Genomic DNA, 16,524 nt, shown 5'->3' on the forward strand with positions numbered 1-16,524 from the left:
AAAATACTTAGAATGGTGTGAGATGCATAGGATACTGCTTAGACTTTAGAATGCTTATGTTTGTACATCAACATAAGTTTGAGCAATAAATACCAAAGTCAAATTAATCAAGTCAAGTTATCCATGATTAGTCAAACTAACTAGAACACTTAACTTGACTAATCAAGTGGAAGCTACTACCTCATAGTAAACAACTAGTAGCTAAATGTTAGACATTTTGTTAAAGAAGACAGATATTTGTTTTGAAGTTTTTTTTCACTCATACTTGGACTCTAGGATACCCAAACTTAAATAGTTTACTTAAACCTTTTGGGGCATTAATCAAGGGGAGAAAAAGGAAGTTAAGTTAATTGATTTTCAAAAGTTAAATTATTTTAAGTTTTTTTTTAAATTTTTGAAAAGCAACTTTAAATATTTTATTTAAAAAAGGACGTTCAAATATTCCTATCTAGAAAAATAAATTTTTAAAAAAGTATTTTTAACTAAGTTTATCTAAAATCTTTTCCAAAAACTAAGTACTTAACTAGATTTGTTTAATTTTTTTCCAAAAGTTAAGTATTTGTTAAAGTTTTTTGATTAAAGGAAAAAGTTAAGCTATTTCTCAAAATCTTTAAGTATCCTTTAATTTTCTTTAAAAGATTTAAAAAGAAGTTAAGTTTTTGATTTAACTATTTTTGAAAAGTAACTTAATATTTTACAAAGGAGTTTTTCCTAAAGCTAAGTATATTAGTCAATTTTTTTAAAAGAAAAGCTTTCTAAAGCTAAGTATTTAGCTAAATTTTTTAAATAAAAATATTTCTAAAGCTAAGTATTTAACCAAGCTTTATCAAAATATTTTTTAAGCCAAGTTTTTATCAAATTTTTTTCAAAAGCTAATTAAGATGTATCAATTTTTTTTTTGTAAGTTAAGTACTTAACTAAAAGGTTTATCAAATTTTTTCTTCTAAAAGCTAAGTGTCTTTCAAGGTTTTCAAAACATGGTCTATTTAAAATTATTGTTAACTCTCTCCAAATTATTTTTGATATATGCCAAAGGGGGAGAGAAGCTAGAATATTCTAAAGTTAAGGAAAAGAGAAAGTTAAGTGATTAAGGGGGAGCTAACAAATTAAATGATAACTTTAATGAATCCCTTAACCTATCTCTTAACTTGTTGCATTTCTTTCGCAATTATTGCTATATGTTTTATTTAACTCTGAATTGTGTTGCCATATTAAAAAAGGGGGAGATTGTTGGTGTAGGAAGCACTAGACGATCGAACCTGTATTTTGATAATGGCAAAGGTTTCAAAGTTAAGTTGTCTTGTGATCTAACAAGTGCTAAACCAAGTGTGCAGAAAAGTCCTAAGTGTACTTAGACAAAAGTCTTAGTGGATTCTAGGCAATGGAGAACCCTAGGGGGAGGTAACCCTAGGTCCTAGGGGATGGTAACCCTAGGTTTTGGAAAGTCTTGGTGGGTCATGTACTTTAGGAGAAATCTTAGAGTCGGGAACTCTAGGTGAAACCCTTGGTAGTTGCGAACTAGGTGAAAGACTGGACGGGTCGGGGTTCGGGCATCCAGCGGGAAAGTCTTGAAGTCTCATGTCTTGAGCAAAAGTCCAATTGATGTGGAGGACCAGTCTGGTAACAGGTAACTTCTCCTGAGAGGAGTAGGTGAGGACGGATTCCCCGTTGAGGGAATAGTAGGTGTTGGTTCGACCTAGGGTTTCCGGAGGAAATCTAAAAATCAAAACAGGACAGTCCAGAGACTGTCAAAAGTTATCTATTATATTTCTTTATTATTTGCTATTATTCTAATTCTATTTTGTAGGAGACTAAGACCTTTTGCAAGTCTAGATGCGACCTTTATCGGTCAACTAAACATTCATATCGGTCGACTGAACCTCCAAGCAAGCAGAGTAGATTTCTAGTTAGTTGATCGAGTTCGACTGAAGGATCAGTCTACCGAACCTGGGGTTCAGTCAACCGAACGGTGGATAGGTGTCGATGTGGTAGGGTTGGGTGGATCGAATCAGATAGGCCAGTGAGGTTAGTGGGATCGGTCAGCCAAACAGTGGGATCGGTCGATCAAACGAAGACTCTTATCTGAGCAGAAGCTTGTGGATGAGAAGCTGGGCAGGTTCAGAGGGTTCAGTCGATCGAACACCAGGATTAGTTGACCAATTAACGTCGAGTCAAAGACTAATCTCGAGATCAATGGATCTGAATCAGGTCTAGCTCGGCTATAAAAGGAGGGTTGACCAACAGCTTCAGGATAACACATTTAAAACAATCATCTTACGTGCGCATTGCTCCGAAACAACTCAACAACGCTCAACCGCTGCTCCAACAATCACCGAACAACTGCTAATCATTTGTTGTTGATATACCTTGTCTTTTCAATACTTGTGCTTGCATATTTATAAAGAATTTATGAATTGATAGTGGATTAACCAACGTAAGCGATTAACGATCGCGGTCCTTGGAGTAGGAGTTGTCACAGTCTTTATTCCGCTATATTATTCTGTGTTTTTCTAAACGAGTGAAAAATTCATGAGTGTTATTTACCACCCCCCCCCCCCCCCCAGCATGCATCGATCCTATAGAGACACTTAGAGATAACTTGGTTATAGGCTTGTACATATTTTACTACATTATATTCGTCATGTTTGTCAGCATGTTACTTTCATGCTATCCTTGGTTTCTCTTCTTTATATTATTTTTCTTGTTTTTTAATTTCATTTTGTCTTCATTACAACTCATGATAAATTCTTATGATTTATGCGTGTGTATATTTATAGTAGTGTAAAAGTAAAAAGAAAAAGAAAATATATAATAGTGTAATGTTGTGAGTAGCATTGAGTATAAGCTTCACCTTTATGATTACTAATTTGAGTTAGAGCGAGAACATAACTACTTATCTTATGAGGTTCTATCATTCTTAGTTTATTCAAGTTGATTGATATCACCATACTTAATGACTTGTGTAGAATTGAATTCATGAATGTCTTGATTCTTGCAAATTTGATGGTCCTAAATAATTTTCTTTTACTATTTTTGAAATATTGATAGGAGATTGCTTGGGAGATGAATTTTTGGGTATTTTCTTAGTTTTGTATACTTTCCTAAGATGTACAAGAATAATTATAGGGGAGTTGATAAATAACGTTTTGACATATTATTTTGGCTTATATTTGACATTTTTATCCTTGTGTATGGTTATTTGTTGATTTATATTATGTTTTACGAGTTAGGATATATTTATAGTATTGATGTAATTTTCCTATAGTTTTTAGAATTATCTAAGAATGTGCATCTTATTTTATAAGGGAGCAATCTAGATCGTTGATGGATATGTGAAACATCTTGATAATCCATCTTGATCTGGAGCGATATAGGTCTTTGATGGAGATTTGGTGCATCCCGATCTGAAGTGATCTGGGCCTTTGATGGTGATCTGAAGCCTCTGGATCCTTCTTCTAGATTGGGAGCATCTGGACCGTCCGTGGAAGATCATCATCATCAAAATAAAAAGAGAACCCTTATCCATTGATCAAGATCAAGCCTTCCAAAGATTGAAGAGGGTTTAATTAAAGATGGTTCTATTGGTGTAATCGACCTCTAGAGTTTTGATGTTTGATAATATATCAATGTAGTTGACTAAGGGTTGATCTAATTGGAAGAGAGAAGTCTAGTCAGGACTAGATGACTAGCAAGGAAAAATCCTACCTAGAGGTTAGACCCTTAAGTCTGAACTGGAGGTTAGGCAGGTGAGAAGTCTACTAAGTGACTAGTTCAAACTGGAAGTTAGGTAAGGAGAAGTCCTGGTGAGTGAAGTCAGACAATGAAAGTTCTAGTGAGTGAAACTAGATAATAAAACTCTTGGTAAGTGAAGTCAGACACTAATGAGTGAAGCTAGGTAGTGGAAGTCCTGATAAATGAAGTCAAACCCTAGTAAGTGAAGCTAGGTGGTGAAAGTCTTGATGAGTGAAGCCAGACAATAGAAGTCCTAGTGAGTGAAGCTAGGTAACCCTAGGGGGAGGTAACATTAGGTAATGAAAAGTCTTGGAGTAAACTCCAAACATGTGTGACAGGCTGGTTTCCAGTTGACCGTGTGCAGTTGACCGGACCAGTGAATTTTGAAAGCTGCTAACACTATTTTACCTTACTATTTTATATCTATTATGCTAAATCAGTGTTGTAGGTAAGCTCCAAAGTGTAACCTCCAAAAAAAAGTAGATTAGGTTGATCAAACACTAAGCGGGACCAGAGAAAGTTCAAATAGGTCTGGAGGGCCAGATGTTTGGCAGGTAAGGTCAGGTAAATAGCTGGAGGAGAGATCTAGTGAAGATTAGTCTCGATGGGACATTAGACGCTGGTCTAATTTAGGTTCATTTTCCAAGACCATGACTAGATCTTAGCCTTGGAAAGATAGGATCAAATTAATAATATAATTTTATTATTGTGTTAACTTTGTTTTGGAGGTTACGTTTTATTTTTAGACTAATGCATTTTGTAGGACTAAAGTAGCAAAGATCAGCCTTGGATGAACAGTGTCCGAGGCGCCTTAGAGCTGACTGGAGGCGTCTCAGATCAGGCTAGGAGGCACCCTAGACTGATTGAAGGCGCCCTTGAGCATTGGCAGAAGACCCTCGCTGATGGGTACAGAGGCTCCTCCCATATAGTTGGAGGTGCCCTTGAGCATGGCGCGAAAGCACCTCAAAAGGTCTGGAAGGTGCCTTCGAGTAGATAGAGATAGCAGTCCACACTAGTTATCATTATTAAAGCATAAAGGATCATATTTGAGGTTGGAGGTGTCTTGGATGAGGTTGGAGGCGCCCTCAATGCTCAATAAAAGAGTTGTTGGGCCATCAAATGCTATACAACTTAATTACGAGCTTCAATGACTCTTCTGTTGCTTCGACTACGCTTTGCTGCTGTGCTACTACTTCGAGACATCCAAACGCTGTCTACAGATCGACACTGACACACGAGCCCATTCAGATTCTACATTTCTACAGTGTCGATAATGATTTAATATTCTTGTATATCTTTTATACTTGCAAAAGGAAACTATAGACTGTTATACTTTTCCATTTTTCGTACTTGTATTTGATTTTCTCTTACAGAGGTTCCGGAAGAGGTTTATAGTGGATTACCTATTGACACGGTCTGAGGGATTATAGGTCTTAGAGTAGGATTTGTCGAAGGCTCCGAATCAAATAAACTGCTTGTCTTGTGTCTCTTTGTTTGTTTCTTTTATTATTTGTTCAATCTCTATTTTCCACTACACTTTATTTTAAATTTCTACAAAGACTCTGTTTTTAAAATATATGTAATTCACACCCCTTTCTCCTCATGTGCCTTGATCCTACAGGTTCAAGATTGGGAGATCTAGTTCATCTTAGTTCGATTCAACTGGATGAAATTAAAATTAAATAAAGCTTGGTTCAATGGAGAGTAGGGTTCCTCTAACCCAATCAAGGTTTCACTTGCTAATTCACCTCCTAATGGATCATATCTCAAAAGCCTTCTTGCTTTTCACCTCCTAATGGCCTAATCCAAAAGCCCACTTCCTACCAAATCCAACTCCATGATGCAACTCAAATCCGGATCCACTTGCATCCCTAATGGATCCGGATCTTAAACCTGTCAACCCGAAACCAATAAGAAATTCACAGTAAGAACATCAGATCCTCTATATTTATATTTAAAATTTAAGATAAATAATTCACTTTATAAAATTTAGAGATTTATTTTTTACTACATAATATATCAACTGTTCTAAAATTTTTATTATTTTTATTTTTATTTATTTATTTATTTATTTTTTATTATATTTATGGAATAAATTGGAGAAGAAAGATGAAAAAAATAAATGAAAAAAGAGAAATTGAAAAAAAATATTATTTTATTTTTAAGATAATGTTTAAAAAAATTTAAAGAATGATTATTTATCAAATTTAAATTTTAAGGAATACAGCGCCGCCCCTTCTCCTTTCTCATCCATTCACTGGCAGGCGGTTTCTTCTCCTCATCACCGCCGCCCGGCCACTGTTTCCGCACGGGATTCCTCACCACTGTCGCCGCCCCTGCCGGATCTCATCTCATATCCCTTTTCACTGCTGCCGCCGGATCTCATCTCATCCTCACCATTGTCGCCGGTTCGTTTCCGTTTGGAGACTCGGATCCGAGTCTTCTTCGCGCAGCCACCACCAGAGTTCCCTCCCGGATTCGGGAGCCATCTTCTCCGCTCCACAGCCCTCTCCCGATTGGGAGACGGGTTGCCGCCGGCATTTCTATCCACCGGAGTTCTCAGCCGATTGGAGATCTCCACTCGCTCAGCCACCACTACCGAGGAACTCTTCCTCGATGGCTGCTCATTTTGTGACTCCGCTTCCGCTGCCTCCCTCTCCTACTCACCTCCGCCTCCCTCTCTCTCCCACCGCCTCCTCCTCCCTCCCTCCTATCCATAACTCTTCCCCTCGGGATCTGGTCTCATGGACCTCAGCCATGGCTCGCCATGCCCGCCGCGGATGCCTCCTCGACGCTTCCCACACCTTCGGCGCCATGCTTTCCGCCGGCGTCGAGCCTAATTACGTCACACTTGTCGCCCTCGTCTCCGCCTGCGCCGACTTCCCCTCTTCTCCCTTTGCCCTCTCTCTCGGTCTCGCCATACATGCTCAGGCCCTAAAGCGCCGCCGACTGGATGATGCTTCCGAGGAGCTCGTTGTCTTCGGCACTGCCCTCAATATGTACGCCAAGTGCGGTAACCCACACATCGCACGTGAGGTGTTCGACCGAATGCCTGTGCGGAACTCAGTTTCGTTCAACACCATGATCGCAGGGTATATGCGCAACAACAAGGTTGGCAGTGCGTTGTCGTTGTTTGACAGAATGCCAGAGAAAGATAAGGTTTCTTGGACCGTGGTTATCAATGGATGCGTCAAAAATGATCTGCTCGAGGAGGCATTGGATTACTTCCGAGCAATGCAGCTCCACCAGATTGACGCCGATTATGTGACAATCCTTGCGGTCATTGCAGCTTGCACTGGTTTGGGAACTCTGAATCACGCCCTCTGGATTCATCGCTACATCAAGAACCATGGTTTGTCAGGTAATATTAGGCTGGCCAATTCCCTCATTGACATGTACTCCAAGTGTGGCTGCGTAGATTTTGCACACCAAGTGTTTGAAAGAATATTGGATAGAACCCTTGTCTCATGGAATTCAATGATTGTCTGTTTTGCGGTGAATGGTCGTTGCCGTGAGGCTATTGAGCATTTTGAATTGATGCAGAGGAAAGGATTCGAGCCTGATGGAGTCAGTTTTACAGGGCTGCTTACTGCTTGTAGCCATGCTGGTTTGGTGGATGAAGGCCTCATGTTTTATGAGACATTGAAGGCGAGTTACAATTTACAACCGACAGTTGAGCATTATGGTTGTTTGGTAGATTTGCTCAGTCGAGCAGGGAGGCTTGAGGAAGCGATGAGTGTGGTTGAGAGCATGCCATTCCAGCCAAATGAAGTGATCTTCTCCTCACTTCTTGGTGCTTGCAGGGTGTACGGTCACATCGAATTGGCGGAGAGGGTAACAAAATACATGCTGCAGTTGGATCCAGAATGTGATTCGAATTACATTCTTCTCTCAAATACTTATGCTGCATTTGGGTGGTGGGATGGAGCCAGTGAAATCCGGAACATGATGAAGGCTATCGGAGTGAAGAAGACACCTGGTTTCAGCAACATTGAGATAGATTGTGAAATCCATGAGTTTGTAGCTGGAGATAAAAGCCACCCTCAATTTGATAACATTTATGCCATGCTAAACCTTCTTCATTGTGAGATGGAAATCTGTAGTTATAACCAAAAGAGTACTAAAGTTCTTACAGATGACTGATTAATTTCACAAAATTTTGCTCGTGGTTTATGTATCGGAGCAACATAGAAAGTTTGGTGGGAGTTTTGCAACTCGTTAGAGGCGTCATAACTTTTGCAACTCATCAGGCTGATTGAATTGGAAGAGTTCTATTTTGGAGTTTGGTTGAGCTAAGATGTAAGTCAGTCAGGTTGTTTGGTGTGATTCCATGGCCTGCCCAACTAAATAGCTTCATAGAAGGGTCTCATTCATATGGTATTGTTGCGAGGGAAAATATTTAAACCCAAATTGAGCCTTTTGTAATATATGCCTTTTGCGAGCCTTTTGTAAACCTGATGAATTAACTCAGTGTTGCACACCCAAGAATGTCTTCTAATATACTTCATCATCAACCTTGTACACTCTTGCCTTTGAACCAACATGGACAACTACCTTACTGTGAAATAATGCCTTTCTCTTCTTGACAATTTTTGAAATCAGAGATTCAGATCTGGTAGGAGCTTAAAGCATTGAAGATGCCACAAGTTCTAGCATTTCAGAAATCCGGTTTAGAGCTTCAAGAGTGCTGTTCAGGAATTCAAATTAGGATTCAAGGTTAATAAGGCTTCAAAAACTTGATGGCAAAAGATAACTGAATTGATCCCTGACATAGCTCCTGTTGTGCTGTTAGCACCATTCTTCTCCAATTCTATACAAAGCTCATCTCTTCTCAGCTCCACTTCCTTATTTTTGTTATAAACTGAATCCAATGTTTTTGTTCCAATCTGAAAACATTCCCCTCCTATAGCTTTGCACACATCCTTCCAAATTGGCATACATTTGAAACAAGATCAGTCATTTCTGAAACTTAGAAAATAACTCCAAAGAATTTCAGAATTGGAGCTGAATTCTGAATTCTTCTTTAAGAATTCAGGAAACTTCCTTTTTCTCTCCTTTCTGAATTTAGCCATCTTCCGGATTCAAATTAGAGTTACAAATTTCATCAAGTAACTTCAATTAAGAGTGTTAATGCATGCAGCCATACCATTCTGATCTTGCTGAATTTGAGGGCCACATGATGATTGATTTGGTGCTATCGAATTCTGCATGAATTTGATTTCTGAATGTGTTTCTGTTGGTAACTAATCCTCAGGCATTCCAATTCTGATTTCAGAAGTCCAAATTCAAATCTTACATCAACTTCATACCATATTCAGAAAAATAGAATTCCTGCATTGAATCGTTTCAGAGCCTAATTCCAGAATTCTGAAAGTTTCAGAATTCAGATTCTTGAGTTTGATAGGTTTTGAATCACACGGAAAATTGAGAGGATAACACCAAATGACATTTGAAGAATAGAACTTTCTTTTGAGGTTGTCACTAATCAGAATTGCAGTTTTTTTTTTCTGTAATCTGTAATGCATTTCCCTGCTTTTCCACGTCCAGGTATCACATTGTCTCCCTTGTTAATCAAGTTCACTTCATTGGTAAGAAGGTTTTGAATCTTCTCCAATGTTAGGCACTTAACTAACAAATTCTAACACTTAACTTCCAGATTTACAACTCAACCTAACTCACTGATTCAGATTTCAGCCTCCTGATTTCCAAACTGATCACAGCCCTATTTCCTGGGGTTTTCAAGAATTGAACTTTCAAAGGGGTTGAGGAAAGTTTTCAACATACATCAATGAGCCAGCAAATGTTTTCATTCAGATTCTCAATGATCAATATCTTGTAACAGTCACTTGGGCACACAACCTAAGAGAGCTAATACATTAAGTGCAGATTCCCGTTCTGTTTTTTTTTTTCCATTCATTTTCTTTCAGGTAACACTTCCCTTTTGCCAACTTGAATTGCACTAACAATACATCAGTAGAGAACCAAATCAAATGCAGGAGCTCAACTCAAGTTGTTTACTGGTAAGGAACAGCATACTCCACAGGTTCTGCTATCCTGAATTCACAGTTGGTTTTTTTTCTTCCAGAATCAGGTTCCTAACTTCTGCCTTCATACCAGATTCAAGGAATTTAGAAGGTTCATCATCTAGGAAACTAAAAGTTTGTTGCGTGAAGAGTTTTGCAAAGGAGAGAGTACTGATCAACACTGAATTGGACAGGGACAGGAACAGGTTTGCAAAGGAAGAATTTCAGAATTCTGAGCCTTATGCAACAAGTGTCAAGTTAGTATTTCATCCCATTTTAGAATCAGAGAATTCATTCCACTTCTTGTATCAGGAATTCAAAGACCAACTGAGCATTTGACCAAAATTTCAGAACTTTCAGATCCTGTCAAATTCTGAAAGTTGCATATATCATTGATTAAATTCTGACATTTCATTCAAAAAATCCTCTTATTCAACATTCAAATGTAGATCCGCTACATTAACGGCCTCCTAGTGCCGACCCCACGGATATGGAGGGAGGTACATGCAAGTACACAGACGTTAGGCGCATGGTCAACTTCTCCCTTGTTCAACATTCAAACTAATGGAGAAGATGGTCAACTTCTCCCTTCTTTCTCAGCAGCCACAGAGATCAGGTTTAACAAAAGCATTGGCACAAAGATCAACAGCAGCCCTATAATCAATCTTTCAACAGTTTTCTGCCTTGACAGATTTCACAGAACAGATTTCTATTCATGCTGCAAAAGGCGGGTTCCGCCGCCCAGCGGCCCCCTACGCCTGCCCCATGGTATTGTAGGAGGAAGGTAAATCAGGGTAAATGCTGGGTTGGCAAGTTGATGGTTGTTCGAGGCTTTAAGCCAGCAGACGGGGATATTATCCCACATTGCAACTGGCGACAATCGAACCGTCGCTCCATGCTGCAAACATACCATCAACTTACCAACTGGAACAGATTTCTATTCATGAAACATGAACTCATGGAGAAGTGAACTCTAAATGACATCACAATACCTAGCTCAGTATTTACTTATCACTGCCCAAGAAAGGTTGGCACAAGCATGTTGCAATTGATTCCATTGAATTGGTGTGTCATGTTTTTTTTTCTTCTGATACTGGAGCACCTTGATATCAATTTTAAGATTTTGACCATGTCATCAACATCAGCCATAGGTCTCCTAATGTGGAATTGCAATTGTCATTCAGAAAACAAAATTTAATGGAGCAAAGGTCAAGCTGAATCCTACAGTAATCCAATAGATCTTGTCATATTCTGAGGGTATACTTATCCGTCAAATCGGATGGTATCTCTTAGTGACAATATAAGAAATAATTGATACCAAACAAATTAAAATCAATTCAAACACCAAAGCGATATAAAATCAGTAAAGATATAAAAGCTGATGCGTATATGTATGTATGAACATGTGAACATACTAACTAAACAAGCGAAAAGTCATATTATTTTAACAAAATTCAAAATTGATATAGAAAGAAAATTGTAAAAACAAGCAGCGAAAAATAACTCAAATAACTTGAATAGAAATATGAATTCGAGTGAGACTAGCAGCTATAACCTCTACGTTACACAACACATCTTCTACCTGCTAACTTGGAAGTCAAACAAATACAAGGGCTAGTGAGTACAAAAGATTCAATGGGTATAAGACAGATAGTGCATGAAACTACTATAAGGAGATCAAAAGAAATACAGTTTCAGATAAAATACTTACTACAAAAATAAGAGTGTCAATATAATCAACTACTAACACAAGCATACACAACTACACAACCATCCGCTAACCTGCTTAATCAGGTATACCCAGTAAAACGAGAGTAAAGTACATCCAAATCCTTCACAAACAAATATACAGGTAGCATATAACAATCATCTAACAAGTCCTAGCTACGTCCAACAACATACTACCACGAATGTATCTCATGGACAGTCAGGGTATATAAATAATCACTATCCACGAGAGAACGTTCTACCACAGATAGTCTCGTGAGTGGACAGGATGAGGTAGCTATCTAGCTCCTCACCCATTGACCACAAGAGAATCTCTAACAAGGATGGTCCCGTGGACAGTTAGGGTATGTAAATAGTCATTATCCGCGGGAGAATGCTCTACCACGGATGGTCCCGTGGGTATACAGGTTATATATGTAGCTATCTAACTATGGACTATGGGTAAACATGTTACCATAGATGGTTATGTAGATAGTCAAGACATATAAGTTAACAAACCAATAATAATAGGTAAGTAGTAACAATCATATCCCAGAGTAAACTCTGCTAGTTACACTATGGTATGGTCTCACCAGCATATAGTCAAAAGGCCAAACAACCAACAAGGGTTTTAGTAGGGTATTCAGCTATCTAGCTACGGACTATGTGTGATAGCTTAATACTACTATCCAGTCTAATGGGCAGTTCAAATGTATAGGAATGCAATATGTAACAAGTCTAACAACATGTATCTAAGTACAACAATAACAAGTACAATAGTAATAATTACAATCAAGGGAATCTTAGTCATCTAGTTATAATATCTTATCTAACTCCCTGGTATTATCATGAATACCCTTAACCTATGAGTTCAAAATCAAGTAGTTATGAATGTCAGCCCAAAGAAGATAATTCTTAGAATACTCTACCACTCTGCTAAATATGATGTATATCATGTATAGATAGGTATAGTCTTGTTGACATATATACACTCGCATAAGTATACACAAGCCTAAGTATATAACTAGATATGCTGTAAACACATGAGTATCAATCTGTAACTATACTATGGTCTAGTAATATCATACATACTCAAATAATACATGCACGAAAACAAAGGAGACTGCACATATATCAAAATATAAGATTAAGCAATAAAAGGTCAAGCTCAAGAAGTAATATAGAGTAGATATCAAGGTAAAAATAACTACACAATCAATGCAAATAACAAAATCATGCACTAAGTTCAAGATCTAAAGAGGTCAAAGGAGGAACTACCCACCTCATTGTAGATCATTCTAACTGCCTTCAATCTAATGTTTGCCTCGAGCTTGAATCTACACGTATAGGATAGGAAATAAAACTAAGAACTAGTGTAATTCTAATAATAAAGTCAATTTAGTTTATCAATCTATCTGATTAGTAATTTCATTAACTTTCCATTAATAAGTTGGTCAACTTGATATCTAATCAATTATCTAACTGATTAAGAAATCAATTAATCTATTAATTCTTAAACTGACTAATTACTTAATTAATCATCTTAATTAGTTATTCAATTAACCAATTATCATTTTAATTAATTGATTAAATGTTTAAAATTAATTAGCCAATTAACCTTAAATAATTATCTATTAATCAAACTACTAATCAACTAATAACTTCATCCAATTATTAATTGATTAATTAACGTAACTAGTTAATTAAACTAAACACTATTAAATGTACTAATAATCATAATCTCCTTTTACCTTCACGGTTGGCATCACTCTTCCTCTCAGATGGGCATCAGATGGTGGTAGAGTCTGGCGACGGTGGTCATGGTTCAATCACATCAAGGCGGCACCGGTGGATAGGAGGCGGTAGCGATAGCAGGGTCTAGTGGGGCGTTGGTTGTTGTTTGCACGAGATGGCGCGGACGCATATGCAATGACAAGAGAGAAGGTTATTTCACATCGTGAAGAACGAAGAGAAGAAGGCGGTGTTGGCATCTGTTGCTCATGCGGATGGAAGCTCGCGAGTTGCGGATACTGGCCAATGGCAACAATCGCTACCATTGGAATTTACTTGTAGAGGCTTCTCTGTGGTAGAAGTTGGCGGTGATAGTGAGGAGAACAAAGAAGGTTAGCAACTAACACTTCTCACGGTTGACGAAAGAGGGAGTGGCGCTGTGGCAGTCACACGGTGAATAGCGGGGTGCGCAAGCGAGAAACGAAGGAGGAGAAATCAAACTATTTTGATTGGATAATCTAGCTTTTATATTTAATCAAGTCCTCGCTTAAATGGATATTCCAAATAGATTTTTCTAAATCCTATCTATTTATCCTCATAAAATATCCAAAAATTCATAATAAATTCTAAAAAAAATCCATAAAATTCTAATAAATTCTATAAATTTATTTCCTTATTAATTATTAATTATATTCTTATATCTTTCCTGAATAAATTTATTTATGTTAAATTTTAATCCTTATATATATTTTTGGTATATTATATTCTCTCATATTAATAAAAATTTGGTCTCCAACTTTACTACCCAATTGTAATACTAAGGTATCCTCATCTAAGGTAACAACTAAGTAGTACATCCCTATACTAGTCCATTCTAGTATTTCAAAATTGTCTGTAATGGTTTAGGATCTCTTATACACTACCTGATCTACTACTAAAGTAGATAATCATCGTTCTGTGGGTTATGACCTCACCATGCTTCTGCTACTCCCACATTACTATCTAGCTAATCGTTGTGGGTGAAATCCACTAGGTGTAAATGATCTTCTAGCAGCCTTTGATGTCCATCTTGAATGCTCGAAGTAAGTCCTCTAGTTAGTGAATGGTGTTCTTTATCCGTCTGTCCGAAATACTGCACCAAAAATAAATTTCTGTGCACATGACTATTGGAAACTCCACCAAGTGATCTAAGGAGTTAGTCTAGCAGGTCAGTAGGAAATGGATGAATTTGGTTAATCTCTCAACGATCACACAAATCAAATTATGCACCTTCCGAAGTCCACTATACTATGTTCCCTTTTTTCCATTTAGGTACAAAATCTTCCGAAGTAAGTTTGTTGGTCTCTAACACTTTTTTTTGGATTATGGGCCCACTACACTTCCACTGCATCACTTTGATATTCTGCCTTCACTTGTTGACACACCAAGTTCTAACTGCAAAGTCCGCAATATCCTTCTTCCTACTATTCTACTAGTAGGATCAGTTTAGGTATTGATACATACAAGTATCTCCCAAATGACCCATGAATCATGATCAATGTGTTTCTCTTTGTAGGTCATCTTCATTGAGTGTGTCTTGAGAACAAACAATCTTCCTCAAAATCAGGGAGTCTTATTTATGTCTTTGAAAATTGATCTTTTAGTCCTGAATCTCATTCACTATTTTAGAATTTGAGGTGTTGATCACCACTAGTGCTTCCTTGATGCGTGAGACCAAAAAGATAGCTAAGCAACCCTAGACACACGTGAGTGCTCTAACTTCCTAACTTGTAATAGCTTCTCTTTTTTGAGGATCCATGAAAATACCTTTGCAAGAAACTTCCTATCTGAAAAATCCCATGGTGGATAACCGATACTCAATATTGTCTCTAAGGATGAAGCATGTATTGGATCAAGTCGCACGTGAGAAAGGGGGTGAACCACGTGGTTTTAAAAAATTCATTTTTTCAATTTTGAAAAGTATAGTATACACAGCGGAAGACACAGAAATTAAAAAAAAAAAAAGACAAGTAAGAATTCAGAATCAGACACGGTTGATTTATTTGATTCGGAGTCTTCAACGACTCATATTCCAAGACCTAGATCCCGCAGACCTATCCATGGATAATTCACTAAAATACCTCTTTCGGAACCGCTGGAAGAGGGAATCGAGTACAGAGAAAGTTAGAACAAGTGTAACACACTACACTTGTCATTTTGCAAAAATTAACTACAGAATTTAAAGTTACCACACTTTTTCTGAAGTTGGTTGGCTCGAGCTTAGAGTGTCGCAGTGGAGTTATAGCAGGAAGCCAAAGCATTTGGAAGTCCAATCGAAAGCATAGATGATCATATGAGTGTTGTATATTGATGCTTGGTAGAGTCCCCCTTATAAAGGATGTGGAAGGCGCCTTCCATAACCATTGAAGGTACCTTCAATGTGACAAACTCTATCCCAACTTCACTGTGCCTTATCTATGATGAGGTCCAAAATTTATGTCGTGGAAGGCGCCTTCAAAGAACTGAAGGTGCCTTCTATGAACAGTGCTAAGACGCCTTCAGTGATTGAAGGCTCTTCCATCCCTTGGAAGGTGCATCAAGTACTGTTCACCCAGGCTTTTTGTGCTCTTATTGCCCTGGAAAGCGTGTTAGTCCAATAAACCAAATAATAACCTGCAAGACAAGTGTTAGCATAATAATACTGAGTAGTAATTAGACCGTGTCCCTCCGAGACCAGGATCTAGTCAAAGTCTCACTTTAGGGATCCAAAATGATCATAAACTGGACCGACGCCTATTATCCCTTAATTGGGACGCATCCTCATCGAGTCACTCTTCTCTAGTGACTTACCTTTACTTACCAACTTACAGTATGTGTGACTAGCCTCTTGACCTACTAAGTCTTCATGCCAGTTGTCAGGTCTGCAAACCCAACTAGATTTCTGCTGGTTGTTCACTAGACTTCCTGTCAGATATCAGGTCGGCCCGTTAACCTATCTGGACTTTGCAATAGCTATCCAGTCCCACAGATCTAGCTGGATTTTAGTATGGTGTCTGGTCCCAGACTTATCAGTTCCTGCACACTTGGCAAAGTAGTTAGACAAATAACACATTTAACTTTAACCTATTTGTCATACATCAAAACTAGATTATTAGTGAAACTTGCACCAACAATCTCCCCCTTTTTGATGTAATGATAACCTGGGTTAAAGTTAGAAAAATAAATGCAAATAAGCATTAAGCATGAAATGTTTAATAGTGATGAGTTAGCTTTTCTAACCTAACCTACTATCCTCCCCTTTTAGCATACATCAAAAAAATAAATGAATGCAACATAAATAATTAAGGGTTTA

At 37.8% G+C, this 16,524-nt stretch overlaps 1 protein-coding gene across 1 annotated transcript; it reads left to right on the forward strand.

The window, feature by feature from the left end:
• The first annotated feature begins 5,973 nt into the window (after nt 1-5,973).
• LOC122032932 (pentatricopeptide repeat-containing protein At1g05750, chloroplastic-like) lies at nt 5,974-10,862 on the forward strand. The gene has a single exon (XM_042592247.1). The coding sequence runs from the start codon at nt 6,349-6,351 to the stop codon at nt 7,873-7,875; it is 1,527 nt and encodes a 508-aa protein (XP_042448181.1). The 5' UTR covers nt 5,974-6,348; the 3' UTR covers nt 7,876-10,862.
• The last annotated feature ends 5,662 nt before the right edge of the window (nt 10,863-16,524 follow it).

The sequence above is a fragment of the Zingiber officinale genome, chromosome 11A, assembly GCF_018446385.1.
Source record: "Zingiber officinale cultivar Zhangliang chromosome 11A, Zo_v1.1, whole genome shotgun sequence".
Taxonomy (NCBI): domain Eukaryota; kingdom Viridiplantae; phylum Streptophyta; class Magnoliopsida; order Zingiberales; family Zingiberaceae; genus Zingiber; species Zingiber officinale.